Genomic DNA, 17,202 nt, shown 5'->3' on the forward strand with positions numbered 1-17,202 from the left:
AAGCCAGGCTGAGACATTTCTGGGCAGGTTCAGACACCTTTACCTGGCCACTTTCTAATTGCAGCAGTATTGATTTTATACCTGCTTATATTATACCTTATCTGGCTTATGTGAATATGAATTAATATATTTTTTTAGTACGTACTTGATGTAGTGAAAATGGTGCGGCTGAGGTACACGTTAGCCAGTTACCCAGATAGATTACATTTCTGTGCACATATCTTTATAAAGATTAATGATATATGTCAAAGCTCACTGATACACTCTTCTCTGCTGATTGATTCTGCTCTGACAGACCACCAAAACGTGATCCCAACGTGGGTTCAAGTTATTTCTTTGTTCACTGTCTAAAGCTGGGAAGATTGCTACTTGGGGTGGCTTCATTACGACTCTACTTCCTATCATCAATAGTGGAATACAATGATTCACAACATTTCATGACAGAAGTATTGCTCCAACAAAAGGTGAATCCATCTTTTAATTGTAAAAAGAAGCTATTTCCAAAGGAAAGTTTTATATGGTAGTGAACCCTCTCACCATGATAACATTGGTACTGACACTTTTACTTTGATACTCCTCTGTATTCCAATTGATAATTTTATTTATTGCCTATTTGTTAACTCACAGTTTACTATGAATAATTTGTGTCAGGTAAGAAATAAGAAACTACTGACTAAAAAATGTTGCTAAACTTTATGTCGCCCTTTCGCTAAATGTTTTTGCAGGTTTGTATACATCTTGGCAGTTGAATTCAACCTTGAGGACAAATTGAATGAAGAGAAGACAAAGTTACGTTTATGCATGAAATTAAATGTTGTGTCGCAGGAAAACTAAACCATAGATGTATAGAAGCCAGATGGTCAAGGAGCTGTAGAGTTCAATCAGTGGCGTAGCTAGACTATTTGCACCGTGGCGGTCCCTGCTGTAGCCGTATGTGACAACGGGGGGTGGCAGGGTAATGGCGATACCAGAGCCGGCATGTGGAAGAGCGGGGGGTGCTGGCAATGCTGCAGGTAAGAGCAGGGGAGGGAGTCTCCCACCCCCAAAACGCATTCGCCCCCCTCCCTTGCAATGCCACTGAAGCCAATGATGAAACAAAATAATTTCCAAGCCCCCCTCCTAAAAAGTGCCTGTAGAGATTACATATTACAGTTAGCATAAATGAAGCCCTGCTTGTACGGTATGGGAAACAGCTGCATATCAAAATTTGACATGCCTAAATTACATGAATTAATGAGAAATATTTCTGAACCTTGAGATTTTCATGTTTTATGAATCCATATACTGCCAGTCTCCAGGAAAGCTTTTGATTTTTGCATTATTATAATCCTGCAGGTTCCCAATCTGAATTGCTCACAACGCTGCACGCCTGGACATTACAAACTTCATTCACAGATCAGCTGTTGCTACAACTGCAGTCGTTGCGTAGAGGGACACTACACTGAAGACTTTGGTGAGTGTGCATTTCATAAATATATAATTTACTAGCTTTTAAAATGAATCATATTAGTTTTAATAATGATTATTATTTTTCTTGATGGTCGCTTTTAGATATTTAAACTATATTTTCCCAGCTTAGATGACAGACTTACTTCCAGTCATGTCACTCTTGAAGTTGATCAAATGTTGATAAAGTGATTATTTTGTTCCAAGAACATGTTTTCAAAGTACATTTTCTAGATACGAAGAAACTAGGGGAGGAGCACCGAAAGCAGACAGTAACAGAAGTAGTGAATTTATTTCGGTTAATTAAAACCATATTTAGTACAATTAAAAAAAATTACAATTAAGAAGTAGGTAAACAGGCTTACATTTAGCATAGCAATAAGAATCGAGTAGACATTAAAATTATCTGAATCGAGGAATTCAGACTACACTCGTTTGATTCAGTCTACCAACAATATTCATAGTCATTACAAATTAATTATCAGTGTGGGAAGTTTGCCTGGTAGATGCTGTCCACTAATTAAAGTAGGCACCTTGTCCCAGTCCAAACAACCCTTATTGATGATTAGGTTAAAGACAACCTTTATAGAGAGCTATCCTAGTGGTAGCTGTGGACAGCAGCCTTCAGGCTAAGTCTCGAAGGAATGTAAAGCAGCTTGTTTTACCAGATCAGAACCTCCTGAATGACCAAATGAAAGGAGAACCACACAAGTGTTATGTAAAATATATGTATTTTTCAATAAACACTCTCTACTAACCTCTTTAGGAGATTAGAGCACAAGATACACAATACTGAATCAATATACAGATAGTAAATAGCACAATACACAACAGGCTCCAGGGAAAGACCAAACCATATACTAAAAAAATGGTATAACAACAGCAACTTCACTTGACACAGTGCCTAGAGCACGTAGAGTCACTGGGACCCCCAAAGAACCACCCAAAGCAGTGACACAGGAGACCCACGGAGGACGGGTGCAGTGTGAGTACACATACGCAAGCCCGATACAACTCTATGGGAAAGTCACGCTTGGAAATTTACAGTTTAAGGACCCTTCAGAGAGAACTTCAAGCAAACCCTTTGGAACATAGAAGGTTCTAAGGCCAGCACCCTTGTGAGTACTGAGGTACCCACGTTACCTATCCCAGGGGAGCCGGGTGCATAGGGGTCAAGTGGTGTTGGAAACCTTCGTAGTTTTCAATGGCGTGATGCGAGAAAGTGCTGCTGCCGGGAAGATGAAAAGTGTCGGGTGGAATCCAAGCCTGGTTCTGAGGTGTGAAGAACCTGAGAGCAGAGGCGACAGAGTCTGGGTCACTTCAGGGTGACCAGGGGCTCGGTAGACGAATGCCCACCGATGTCGGGTGCTTCAGGTGAGAAGATAGGCTGCTTGACTCTGCAGCCACGGGGATCAGGAGATGTCGACGATGACCACAGTCTGGAGGTGAGCTGTCCCATGATGGATGTCAAGTGCTGGGGGGTCAGTGTCTGGATTGAACACCTACAAGCCTTGGCAACTGCAACCCACGCAAGCAGAGGAAACAAGTTACGGTGAGGAACAGCAAGGTTCTGGGGACTCTTGAAGCGATGGAGAGTCAGGGCATGTCTGGAGCAACCAGGGAAGCCCAAGGAAAGTCAAAGTTACCTTCACAGGGACCCACAGACCAATGGAGCAGGGATTGCGAAGGGACCTCGAGCTGAATCACAAAATACCAGCCCACGGAACACTCGTGGAGTGTAGGCCAGATATCTTCAGTGGAAATACTGCTCTGGGTCAGAATTACATGTAGCCCAAAGCACAGCCTCAGGGATCGCCAAAAAACATATGCTGCTGCAAAAGTACACGGGGCACAGGGGTTCGGGTTGCACGGTCCCCACGAGGGATACTGGTCTCAGAATTGCTGAGAGGTCAGATCAACCTCAGGGACGATCGGGAACCCACCTCCTGTGTTGCAGAAATCTTCGGAATCCTCAGGAGCTCGGGTGATGCAAACCGGTCAGATGCATTAAGGTGCCTGCTCTGCAGGGGAGTAACTCCTTTACTCCAAGGGAGTTTCTTCTGTCGTCCAGCGAAGTGTAGATCAGTGAAGTACTTGGTTTCTGCTTGCAGAGTTTAGTCCAGGTAAAATCCAAAGTCCTGTAGCCAGGGTTCCTACTTTATACCCAAGGAAGGGGTTGGACAAACTCTGGGGATCCACCTATGGGAGGTCAGGACAGAAGGGTGGCTACACCCTTGTCCTTTGTCCAGTTTCACGCCACAGAAGGAGCAAATTGATCCTGCAACCAGTTTGAGCTGGACTATGCACAAGGACACCAAATGTGCCCCCAGTGCAGACTTTCAGACACTCTCAGAGTGCACCCACCCAGCCCCAATACACTAAATCCTGTCTGGGAGGTGGTTACACCTCCCTGTGACAGGAAACCTATTGTTAAGCCTTCCCCTGCTCGAACTCAGCTCAGCAGCAGGAGGGCAGACTCGTGTCTGTGGCTGGCAGCATCCATTTTGTGATGCCCAGGTCGAGACAGCTGGTACCGGGTATACCGGTGTTTCACATAAGTCCCTCCTCCCCCGCCAGTTACTGGTGAGGAGGTATGATTCCAAGGTGTTTGACACCAAACACAACATGTTTCTAAGCAGCCGTTTTAAAGTTAGCATTTACCGCGAGGTTATAATGCACTTAAATATATATGGTTGGCTGCATCACAAACAACCCCGACAATAGGTCATGAAGGCTGCAGAGGGGCTCTGCTCATGCAGAGGCACCCTGTCACATAAAACCAGGCACCCTGCCTTCAGGATTGATAAGGCCTGCCCTTTGGGTGACTGATAGGTTTATATGTGCAGTGAATTAGAATAGATATAGTGAACCTATATCTAAGTAAGTGGTGCATGCACCACCTTACACAGGCTGCAGTAGCAGACCTGTGGTGCCATTTTGAATGGTCTCTCAGGGGTGGCATAATACATGCTGCAGCCCCTGGGAGGCCTCTGGAGTACCTATGCCCTGGGTACATGGTGTACCATATACAAGCGACTGATAAGGGTACCCCAGAATCCAATCTGTAGTGTACCTAAAGTACATACACATCCAATTTAGTGAGAAAGCAGATAAACTGGGGTCCTGATTAGCAGGATCCCAGTCAGACTAGTCAATAACCATCAAAACACCAGGAAAAAAGTGGGGGTAACCATGCAGTCAGATTCCACATTCCTACAATCAGAAACCCTAAAAACCAAATAGCAGCACATTGAACAGTACTAGTTGAGCCGGAAAAGTTTCTAGATACCAGGAAGCTGGGAAGGAGTCATGGAAGCAGATACTGGTGCTCCTCTCCCATACAGGGTTGGCCTTACCCTTGGTGGCCCCCGGGGCAAGAATCTTTTTTGGCGTCCCCCCAAATGAACTAATTGATCATGGATTCCCTTACTATCACCATCCAATAGTGCCTTATGTAAATGATATAAATAGTCACTGTTCTCAGCACTTATAATGATTACGTTGTTTTAATGATGATGATGGCTCTATCATTGTGCATCGAAAATGATTTTACTGTCATATACATTTTTGCAGGTTTGCCCCTGACGTAGGGACAGGTAGTCCTGAAATGCATTGGGCTGGATTTTCTTTGTGATTTTTTATTGTTTTTCAACAATGCAAGGTATATTTTAAAAAGATTTGCTGAATTGTGATCAATTCAATCTTGTGAAGTTTAAATGTATTCATGAACCATGCAATGAGTATTAAATTATATGTTAAATATAGTAGAAAAATCTTTGATTTATTGTGTAATTTATGGTAAAAACGTTTACCCAGCTAGTATTTAACCCCCCTGCTGTGCACGTATGAGTCCAGGTCGCCAGCCAGTGACCTGGCCGCTTTTGATTACTTCACACATGTCAGGCAGACATTGGTCAGACGTTGTATGCAATACAGTTTGCAGCATTAATTCTAGCTTAAATAGGTGTGCATAATCCACACTCTCATTTTTCAAGCACATTTCTGCCTACCAGTGGCCAACACCTTAAAAAGAGCTGTTGATTTATTAAGGATTGATGAAACAACAAAACAATTTTTAACTACTCATTTTCCTAGACATCCCAAACTTTATATGCTCCCCAAGGTGCACAAGAGTATGACAGATCCACCCTGTAAGCCGATAGTCTCCGGTTGTGGATCTATTTTCGAAACTCCTGAAATATTCATTGGCGCACATCTGCAACCATTCGTGAAAAATTGGGATACATACATGGAAGATACGAACGATTTTCTACGGAGTATCCAATCATTATCAGAGGAAGTACGCGGAAATTGGTTACTGTGTACTATTGACTTGATTTCATTATATACTTCCATACCCCATGCACTTGGCATTGAAGCTGCTGAATGGATATTACTGAAACAAACGACTAAAGACGATCAGAGCTGTTTTGTGATTGAACTCCTCGAGTTCTGTCTACACAACAGCTATTTTGACTGGAACCATTACAATTGTATGGTACTTCGATAGGCTTTCCAGGAGCCCCAGCTTACGCCAATACTTTTATGGCGAAATTTGTATTCGATCATATTTTGAACAACAACATGTGGAAGGAAGGTTTGGTATTTTTTAGACGTTTCATCGATGACATCTTCTTGATTTGGAAGAACACGGAAGAAATGCTAATAGAGAATATCAGAGCCCTGAATTCCATAGATGCGAGAATCCAATTCACTAATACCATCAGGAAGAGTGGAAATGTCTTCCTAGACACATGGATTGAAATAGATTTGAATTCAATTACTACGAGGGTATACAAAAAAGAAACTGATCGAAATAATGCTCTTCAATTTTCGAGTTACCATCCGCCATCACTCATCAAGAATCTCCCTTATTCACAATGTTTGAGGATCCAATGCATTACCACAAACACCAGCACCAGCTTAGAAACCATGGAGATTCAAAAGAAAAATTATGTGGAAAGAGGATACCCAGAAGCATTATTGGAATCACAGTTACAGCACTCCATTTTGTGCAGAATAACAGACCTCCTTCTGAAGCACCCTAAAAAAACTACCAATAGAATCGTGTTTGTTTCTAAATTTTTGACAGTTTCGACTGAAATTAAACAAATCATTCACAAACACTGGGAACTACTGAAAGAGGAACCAGAATTCAATGGTCTATTCGGTGACAAACCACTGTTTGCGTTTACGAGAGAACATAATCTTAAAGAGATGCTATCAAGTAAAAAGGTCAAAATTAAAGATACAAAGTCTGAAACGACTAAATGCGGCAACTGCATCCATTGTAATAATGCCATTGTTGGTGACATACTGTTACACCCCAGAACTGGAGAACAAATCAAGATAAAACAAGCGTTCAATTGCAATTCTACACGTATAGTCTATTATATTATATGTCCATGTGGCCTATTATATATTGGGAAGACCGACAGAAAAAAGAAGACTCGCCTGACAGAACATAAGAGCCGGATCAGAAACAAAAGCACCACCTTAAGTTTAGCCCTTCACTGGGTAGAAGCTTGTCACACTATCGCGCAAATAGAATTTCAAATTCTTGAGCACATACCTCCTCGTGAAGGCATAGATAATTCCAAATTGCTTTTACAAAGGGAAATTTATTGGATTAAAAAATTGAACACCTTGATGCCGCTAGGGTTAAATGACAAATTGGATATGTCATGCTTTTTATGAAAGCCCCACATTACGTTCCGCATCCATGCACATAACATTATCACATTCATCATCTATTCGTGAAAGCCACACATCATGCCCTGCATCCATGCACATAACGTTATCATTTTCATTATCTAGTGGATACCTAGGTGTTCATCTGCAACAGAGCATAAAGTGGCTGCAGTTTACATTTGAATTAAATGTGAAGCTCAGAATACTCAAGGATTTACCAGAACACAGTTTATCGGGTTAGAATTGGTTTTTAAGTGATGATGTTAACATTGAATGTATAAATAGTTCTTTTGATATTAAGGTTCATTTGTGACTAATAGCTTTTTTGCAACTTCAGAGCGACACAGCGATTTGTTTCCATGAATGTTCGCATTTATGTACATTTAGTGAAGTTTGTAAACATGCCAGAAGTTCAGTATCGATGTGATTGAGTTGAATGACTGATCACTCCGGGCTCGCCCATTCCATCATGGCGCCGACTATTTGAATGTCACCCTATGTGAGTACTACTGCTCAGAGATGAGTTTCAGCATAATAAAAAACAAATAGGTGCGACGTAATGTGAACCAGTGAGCACCAGCATATTTTGGTCACCGTACTCGAATAGATTTTAATCACAAAGTGCTTGAATACATGGAACACAATTCAATTTAACACTTTTTGAATTGTCCAGTCCAATATGGAGCTTACGTTCTGGCGATTTCTCGCGAGAGAACACATAGGTAAAAGAAGGACGCCATATTTTAGATTCTTGCTGAACTTGCCGGCACCACGTTTTTGCAGAGCAGTGTGGAAATTTATCGAGGGAGTACGGATACCTAGTTCAGGTAAGATATGTAGTAAAACTGTTAGCATGCAGTCAGATTGATAGTATTGATTAGGACTCAGTGTTGATAGAGTTATGTGTGTTATACAGAGAGTAGAGTCGTCCAGAGGATTACAGTCGACTTTGTGAGGAACACGATACTTCTTTTGGTAAGGACTTAGTGAAAGTGGCTTGGCGGTTTTTGATTCACTTATGAATAGTTCACACTAACATGAGCATTTACTTTGTCACAGTCTGCAGCTCACAATGTGACCGCAAGCTAACCGTTGGGAAGCCTCATTTGAGGTCTACCGCTAAGGTAGGAATCAGGGAAGTTAGTGGGCAATCACACACCGCTTCATTTGGTGAACGTAGTTTTGAGACATTTGTGTCATTGTGTCCATAGGAATTATTTAATCCATTGTGGATATTTGAGATTTTATCAGTAAGTTTGTTGCATTCAGGCACGCACACTTCACAGTTTTCTGGCTGAATCACCAAATAGGCTTGGGATGCAGTCTTGTATCTATTCTGTCTGTCACATCACTCAGTAATGTACACGGTTTGGATATCGCTTGCATGATTTCTTGCATGGATACAGGGCTTTTGGCATGTGTAATATGATTGGGCATGTTTACATTATGTAAATGATATGGTCAATGTTTGCTTATAATGATTGAGTTGTTTTAATGATTATGATGGCTCTATCATTGTACATCGAAAATTATTTTAATGTCATATACATTTTTGCAGGTTCGCCCCTGACGAAGGGACAGGTAGTCCCGAAATGCATTGGGCTGGGTTATCTTTGTGATTTTTAATTGTTTTTCAACAATGCAACGTATATTGTAAAAAGATTTGCCGAATTGTGATCAATTCAATCTTGTGAAGTTTCAATGTATTAATGAACCATGCAATGAGTATTAAATTGTATGTTGAATATAGTAGGAAAAATCTTTGATTTATTGTGTAATTTATGGTAAAAACTTTTACCCAGTTAGTATTTAACCCCCCTGCTGTGCACGTATGAGTCCAGGTCACCGCCAGGGACCTGGCCGCTTTTGATTACTCACCTCTCCATAGCCACTCTTTCACATGCATTTTATTTGTTTTATAGTGCTACTCATACCAGTGTAGGGTGTAGGAGCACTTTACATCACACACATCATAAAGATACAGAGAATCTTACGTGTGTATATCAGTCTATAGGAAATGTTACATAAGACAATAAGGGTTACATGATGTAGGAATCATATATCATCCATACTAGTAGGCAGCATATTTTAAGAGTGTTTGGTCTGGAGAAGCACAAACTTAGTATACTGGTTGGGTCGGTTTTACTGATAAGAACTTAGGATTCTAACCTATAACATGCAGTTTGCATGTAGCTCTTTGATCACAGTTGATAGGTCACTGTGATTATCGAAGTAGAAAATCTGGATATAAAATTAATTACCGACAATGCTAATTTGCGTTAGGTATAAACATTAAAAACACATTTTTAAATTACACGTAGACGAATTGTGCAAAGTGCACCAGGCATTCATTTTTACTGGTAGGCCTCAACTAGATTTTTCCTTTAACAAATAGATGTTTTTAGGAAATGCTGAACCATGCAAAAATGTATTTAATAGCTTGACCTGAATGTGACTTGCTTAGATTTTGTCATAACTGGAGAATGTGCCAAGTTTATAAAATGTATTCCTTAAGCTACATATTCTAGATGAACTAAGCTAAACGTCCTACTTTATCACATGTTCATATAATGCTGAATAGGGATTTGCGTATTTAATAATATATATATGCTAATAAGAAATGTGAATGCCATTACCTAACTGGAGATTTGCAAGCAAATGTTTCTGTCATTAGTGTAGTTCATTGTTCTTCAGTGAACATTGAATAAATGATAGAATAGACACTGCAATAGTCTTCCCTGGCAGCCAAGGTTAGACGTTCCCAGTTATACAAATGTTTAGTACTGTAAGTTACAAATCAATAGTGGATAGTGAACTCCATGTGTTTGCCATGGGAAAGGAAGAATGAACAATGAAGCTGCTCACTGTTGGAAGATGTCTTCTCATTGGATGGGAACAACCAGATATACAACTTTGTTGTTAGCATGTTCTCATCCCTTTATATTAGTTCATGTTTCAGTAAGTTAGCACCATTCTGCTACTATTCCATGAGCCACTTCCATTTTGCCACTTCTTTGCACCCAGAGCTATATGCTGTGAGCTACTGCTGATGGTGATTGCTGTTGCCTGATACTTTGTAGGTGACAATTTCTTTATCCGTTTTGCCCTGAGTGGACCAGCTACTGCTGTAATGTTTCCCTATTTTCCTGATAGAGATTTATTTCTGTAGGGTTTGCTACTGCAACTGTTTGCTAATGTCTTTGGTGAAATGAGACTCGGCTGAGTTTCAAGAAACACTATTTTTGGGGAGTTCGACTACTCAATTTTGAACTTCCTCTTTTCTAGGAACTCTTTAATGGGTTATGTTAGGGTAGGTTATTTTTAGATAAAATAGGGTTTAATTGCTTTATGGAGCAGACTTGTTATTTTACATTATTGATGACTCTAACAGATTATCTGATTTACTAATCGAATAAAAAGATAAATAAAAATAATTTGCTAATCTCTTAAGGAGAATAAACCACTTAAAACTATCTTATAATTCTCATCATTGACTGAACTTAAACTGTAAATTATGTTGGTGATATCTTTGATTTAATTTAGCTTCCATTCATATATGGTGGCAATAGCATGAAGTTAAAATCCATTCCTGTAAGTAAAAGGTTGAACTGGTACCAGAGAATGCATTAGGATTATAACCAGGGGTGGGCAAATAATGCTGCTCTGCTGGTGGAGCTCTAGGAGTTTGCCAACTCCATGTTCTGCGTGTCCGAATTCTTCTCACACACGGTTCACCATCGCTGGTGAGTGCGAGTGAAACTTTTCAACCCCTAGCTTGATTTTCGGGCGGTAGAAGGCCTACAGGCGAGATATCTCAACGCGGGCGGTCATGGCAGGTCAAGTCCATTCAGGTTCAGAAGTATGCCACACAAATAGAAAATCTACTCGAGGGGCAAAAAGAAGTAGCACCCTCTAGTGTGCAGTGTGGTGCAATTCGTGTTGATTTTACAGTGCGGAACAAGCTCCTGGTACTAATAATCAACATGAGCAGCGCAACATGCAGATTTCTGCCTGCTCAGAGAACTCCACTGAATCTTGCTGAATTTTTATTTAACTCTGCAGAATTCAATGCAGTGAAACTCTGTAAATTCTGCCCATCCTTAATTGTAACTCATAAACTACAAGTTACAAAATGATGTTTGTGACAAAATCAGTAACCCACTGCACTATCCACATTAAATACAGTCCTGTTATCTGCATCATACACGTTCTTTTCAGTAATAATATGAACCACATGTGCTACTTTATGATGAGTCAAGACTGACACTAGAGACAACACAGATTTTGACATTTTTACTGTTTTTACATTTTTACTGTTGGCTGGAAACTGCTGGCACCACAAGAATTGTTCAGCAGGTGATTTCAAATGCATAAGGTATTTCTACACACAGTGCTCCCCCCCACCCCCAAGATCATCGGCAGGTGCAGTTGCACCAGCCACAGTAGTCGCACCACCCCAAAGCCAACCCTGCTCCCATTGCACTACTCAGAACATTCTGCACTTTGCCTATGTAATAGATTTGGATGAGTCCCAAGCACCAGAGGCCATGTCAATTGACATCAGTGCACCAGGGTGAGAGGAGCTGAACTTCAGTGTTGAAAATAAATTTGTTCTCATTCTGCAACTATGGAAAGAGTAGTGGGGCAGAAATTTGAGTAGAAAAGCCAGAAGGAGATTTAAAATTACTTTTTATTAGTGCTGATTCGGAGTCTGAGATCACACCCAAGTCCCTGAAATGCAGTCCAGCATCACTGAAGTGCCCTTCTAATCCCAAACATAAGCCCTCAATCCTATTGCAGACCAGTAAGCCCACTCCTTATTGCTTACCTTTTAAATCTTTTATGCCACGGTATACCATTTAAATATACCATCTGCCCTTTTCATGAATATAGAGCATAAAACAACGCCTTCCCTCCTACTGAAAATCTCAAGTTGAATAGAAATACACATATATGAATAATGACAATGTTGGTATTATCCCTATGGTGTAAAAGAGATCGGTAGTCACAAAACAAGGTAGCGTTTTCCCAGCAAGTAAGCTGGACTTGGAGAAAAATGGGAGGCTTGTTACTCATTGTACGAGCCCAGAATATAAGACATTGGTAGCCTTGCAATACATCAAATAAAACATGGGCCTTGATCTTGACTTTTAACTAAGGATATCAGACAGCAATCGGGGTGGGCTTGATATGGTCACATTTATGGAGTTTGATGCACAGTCTGGCTTACTAGTTGTGTAGTTTTTGGAGCATGGCACTGACTTTCATGGGGATATCAGTGTAGATGCCAGTGCTGTAACTAGTGGTCCAGGCTTACCTTAAACATTTCTCTTGTCCACTGCACTGAATGGTTAGTTTGAAGTAGTGAAAAGTTTTCCCAAGTAAGGAGGTGAATACAAATTCTGAATCAAAAAGCATCTCTAGGTCATGGGGTCTTTCAAATTGTATTGTGATAGACTCAATTTTCTGCATTACAAGAATCTCAGTTTTCACTTTTGTCATGCAGTGGCAGTTCTTCTAGTAAAGTACCTGTTCCCAGCACAAAATGATGTTGGTGGATTATATGGTTGGTTGTCTATACAGGAGTGAATTTGAATATCATCGACATATATTTATTTAGAGATTCTCCTGGTGGTGTTTGAGTATCTGTGACAGGGGACATATGTAGATAATAAACAATCAGCAAGAGAGGGATTAATCTTACAGATACAGAAGGACACCGTGCCTGTGGATGACTCGGCTGACCTAATCCTGATTTTTGGCTATGGTTTAAAAGAAAAGAAATTATTCATGAAAAAGCTGGCCCAGATATACCTGCCCTATGTTACAGCTTCTTAGCTGTAGTATAAGAATGCCACTGTTGTAGGACACAAAGAGGTTTAGGAGTATAAGAACTGCCTTCTAATTTTCATCTGAGGAAAGAAGAACCTCCCTCATTGTTTGATTCAGGTTCCTAACCCATACTTATGGACATAGAAAACATTATTTAGTTCAACATTGTCTTGGACTTGTCACTTTACCTTCCTTCCCATCATCTTGCTGGGAAAGGGAATCCTGGTGTTTGGTCAGTAGTTAGAAAAAATCGTATACTTTGTGGTATTATTTTTATGGTGGACGATGATGGCGTACTTTGGAGGACTAAACACAAATCCAATTAAAATTTCCAGGTTTTTTTCTTACGTTTTGTTGATAATAATGTTTTGCATTTTTGCCTTAAAAATTGTGCAAATGTGTAACAATAATTTAATTAGATTATCAAAATGGTGCCTTGCTTTCTCTGGTCAGGGTATACATGAATATATACATCAAAACAAATAAAAAAATTGTGTTATTTGCAATTGAAGTTGGATTTTTCAGTAAAATGACATTTCATTTGTACTTAAGTCAAGTTGACTTTTGTTTTATTTTTCTGCTATCTTTTTTTTAACTGAATTGTTGCCTCATTAATAATAGGCAAAATGCTAAAATCCGGTTGAAATAAGAAAAGTGTATTTATTGTAATAATTTGTAATAATGTTGATGTTAACATGGCTTGGTTGCAGCAATATCACAGTCTAACGTAGTCTTTTGTTTTTCAGATATGAGGGAGTGCAAACCATGCTCACTAGACACATGGCCCAACAGGGAGCAGTCTGACTGCATAAACAGAACGAAAAGCTTCCTCCAATGGAAAGACCCCTTCGCCATTGCCTTGACAGCTTTTGCTGCATTTGGTTTTCTAACAGTGGTGGCAATAGGAGTTTTATTTCTGATCCACTTGAATACACCAGCAGTGAAGGCTGCGGGTGGAGTTTATTCATACATATTGACCGGCTCTCTTCTGAGTAGTTTTGTAAGCACGGTGTTCTTCATAGGTGAACCTAATGACCATTTCTGTCAGATAGGGCAGACTCTATATGGTATTAGTTTCACACTTTGTGTTTCGTGCGTTCTGCTAAAATCCATCAGGATCCTCCTAGCTTTTGAATTGATTGACAGACTCCAAGCAAACCTAAAGGTCACCTATCAGCCGGCAATTGTTATTTTTTTTGTCACATCCCTTCAAATTCTGATTTGCAGTATGTGGCTCCTCTACAGCCCGCCTTTGCTTAAGAAAATCTATGCTTTCCCCAGGGTGATTTTGCTTCAGTGCACTGAAGGTTCGCCTGTGGCCTTTGCTGTCATGCTAGGGTACATTGCTGTCCTTGCCTTGCTTTGCTTTGTTGTTGCTTTCAGAGGTAGGAACCTCCCCGGCAAGTACAACGAAGCCCGCTTTATTACCTTCAGCATGCTCATCTACCTCTTTGTGTGGATTGCTTTCATCCCAAACTTCGTCAACACGGTCGGAGTGTATTTACCTGCTGTTCAGGTGGTGGCCATTTTGGCTTCGAGCTATGGCATAATATGTTGCCACCTACTGCCCACCGCCTACATTCTTGTTTTCAAGAGAAAAGGTAATAATCAGCAGAAGTACTTGCAAAGCATCAGAACCTTTCACAAACTAAGAAGCTCCGTGTTTTCTATGAGAGAAACGAAAGAGGCGACTCATTTACACTCAAAGGGGTCTCAGACCAACTTGAAAGTCACCCATGGCAAAGGAATCAGGAAAAGATGTGGCAGTTTTTAAGACACTTAAATATGCATCTTGTAATCAATATTTAATACATGGGATTCTACAATTGCTGTATAAATGACAGTCACTCATTTTCGCACCAAGTTGACCGATTTTAATGAAAAGAAGTCAAACCAACTGTTTAGCAACTAAAACTGAACATTGCTTTTCTTTTCTCTGCTCTGTTTTAATAGCTCACAGTGACAAGAAGAAAGCATATGTTTATTTTTTGCACTCCTTAGATAGAAAAAAGCTAGAACGTGTGTGAATGTTTCTACGCTATCTGAGCTACTGCAGCTTTTTCAAAAAAAAAAAATCACTTGCGTTGAACTGTTTCTAATATCTTTTTGCTACAAATATATGGCAGTATGTTTAATTTTGCACTAGAGGTATGATTTGTATTCTTTATGTGTGCAAACATGCTCGCTCTTTCATGTGAAAAAGCTACATACCAAGGTATTAAGTGGCTTGCAGGTAATGTGATGGTATGGCCATGCATTATAAGGGATAAAGTACCCCCTTGCGTAAATGATAGGGATATTGTAAGTCACCTCAAAGTTCCATAACCGTATAAAGGAGCTCAGCCTTAAGTCTTGTTCCTCTATCTGGTTATCAAACTTCTCTGTGACTTGCAATATCCTTGTCATGTATGGCAGGGGGTACTTTATTCCTAATAACAACATGCCTGTTTATTGATCTGGCATAGATGATTTCTTTTGCAATAGACAAGTTATAAAGTGTTGGTATGTTAAATGTTTGTGGCCTTATTTACCAAAACATTTACAGCAATGCACCTAAATTTTTGCCTTCCGGTATCAACAAAAAGATATCTGGCAGATGTAACAGGTTTTGCTACTGCATAACTGTACACCGTGATTACTTACAAGTATGCAGTAGTATATCCTAGGAAAATGTGGAGAGTGGGAAGACCAAGGCGTGGTTTGATGGAAAGTTTGTTAACACACTTACATTTTTGATTTTGCTGCCATTGAAACTTTCCTATTCAACCCTTTTTCATCCCTGAAATCATTTGACATTTGCTCCTACAATAGCCTCTCTTTGCCAGTGTGGTCGAGAGAACGGAACGCTCCCAAACATTGTGGGCATGCTGCAGAAGGGATTTCTTCATGGACAAATAATGCTTTCTGCATGAAGAAAAACTATAAAATAAGATTGCATTTTTACAGTGGGAACTGTTCTCCAATGCACATTTTACTACACATACTCATAAACTTACACGTGTCCAGGGGAATGTGTACATGTGTAGATGTATGACGGTTTTGTGGATCTGGCTTGTGACCATTTCAGGTTCTCTGAAATCTCAGATTAACATGAAATTATGTTTTAGTGCCTTCGCCTATGAGCAGAATCATTTATGGATCTCCAGTCTTAACAAGTCGAGATTCGATAAAGTGGTTTAAGCAAACTATCTGTTTCATCCATTACACATTGGACACAATTTCAAATTTTCTGTGTGTTTGGGTCCTGATTCAAGCACTAGCTAGTTTATTCCCACTCCTACATCCAACCAGTTAAATGCATTGTTAAAATGGATATCAAAATGCCACTGTAATTATTTTTAATAGGAAGAATGACTACACTTGTGTTCCACTTGTGTTTCCATACCTTAGGGTGTGGGCGCAGGCCAAAAATACAACAGTGAAGTAATGAGAGAACACCGGTATGGGTGTTTGCTGGCATTGTAGGTTATTTGCACCACACACCCCCTTGGAGTGGTAAGGTGGGCATTTCCTGATCCTCCTCTTAATTGTGAAGGTAGGTGAATTACGGGGGAAGAAATGATCTGTAATTTAATTGTACCATCATGTGACTACAGGGACGTATCCCACAGCCCATAAATGGGACATCTAGGAGGGCAAGAACTCGTTGGAAACTGGGTTATTATTAGTGGTAAGTGTACCCCTACCACTGGCAATAAGTCCACTAATACGGTACTGGGTGCTAAACAGGTCGCTATAAATTAGTCCCTGGCTCAACCCTTGGTAGCTGACACCGAGCAATAACTTACCTTAGGAGACAGGCATGTCAAGCATTTAAAAACACCTCTACAGTAAATAAGTAAGACACAACACATAATAAAAGTCCCACACCAATTTATATGACTAGGAAATACGCTTATCTTTAAAATGACACCATAACAATTAAAATCCAATGTAAGGAACCGCAGATATACACTTTCTAGTGCTTAGAAACCAATAGCTCCACCTCTGGACATCTGGTTGTGCTTGACCGGGACAAAGCCAAAGTTTGAGGTCGACCACGATGGAGCCGTGCTTGTATACCCCACACGGGAGGCCTCAGTCAAAGTTTTACCACATTTAGAAACTTTTCTGAGGCTTTTTCCACTGAGGACCCTGGTTGCTCTCCACCAGTCCAGATTCGGTGAGGGCTCGCCAGCTTGACTTTCAGGGAGCTTCCAGTCAAACTCTGGATATCAGACCTCCGGAGCTCTT

General features: G+C 40.3%; 1 protein-coding gene across 1 annotated transcript; it reads left to right on the plus strand.

The window, feature by feature from the left end:
* Positions 1 to 1,352: 1,352 nt before the first annotated feature.
* Positions 1,353 to 15,047, plus strand: LOC146817840 (G protein-coupled receptor family C group 6 member A-like). Its single transcript, XM_085609251.1, has 2 exons — positions 1,353 to 1,453; positions 13,716 to 15,047. The coding sequence occupies exon 2, from the start codon at positions 13,718 to 13,720 to the stop codon at positions 14,741 to 14,743; it is 1,026 nt and encodes a 341-aa protein (XP_085465377.1). The 5' UTR covers positions 1,353 to 1,453; positions 13,716 to 13,717; the 3' UTR covers positions 14,744 to 15,047.
* Positions 15,048 to 17,202: the final 2,155 nt, after the last annotated feature.

This window comes from Triturus cristatus, chromosome 6 (assembly GCF_964204655.1).
Source record: "Triturus cristatus chromosome 6, aTriCri1.1, whole genome shotgun sequence".
Classification (NCBI taxonomy): Eukaryota; Metazoa; Chordata; class Amphibia; order Caudata; family Salamandridae; genus Triturus; species Triturus cristatus.

What these genes read in the sequence shown, in the direction of transcription:
- LOC146817840 (XM_085609251.1), top strand. Translation starts at nt 13,718, where the DNA reads ATGAGGGAGTGCAAACCATGCTCACTAGACACATGGCCCAACAGGGAG.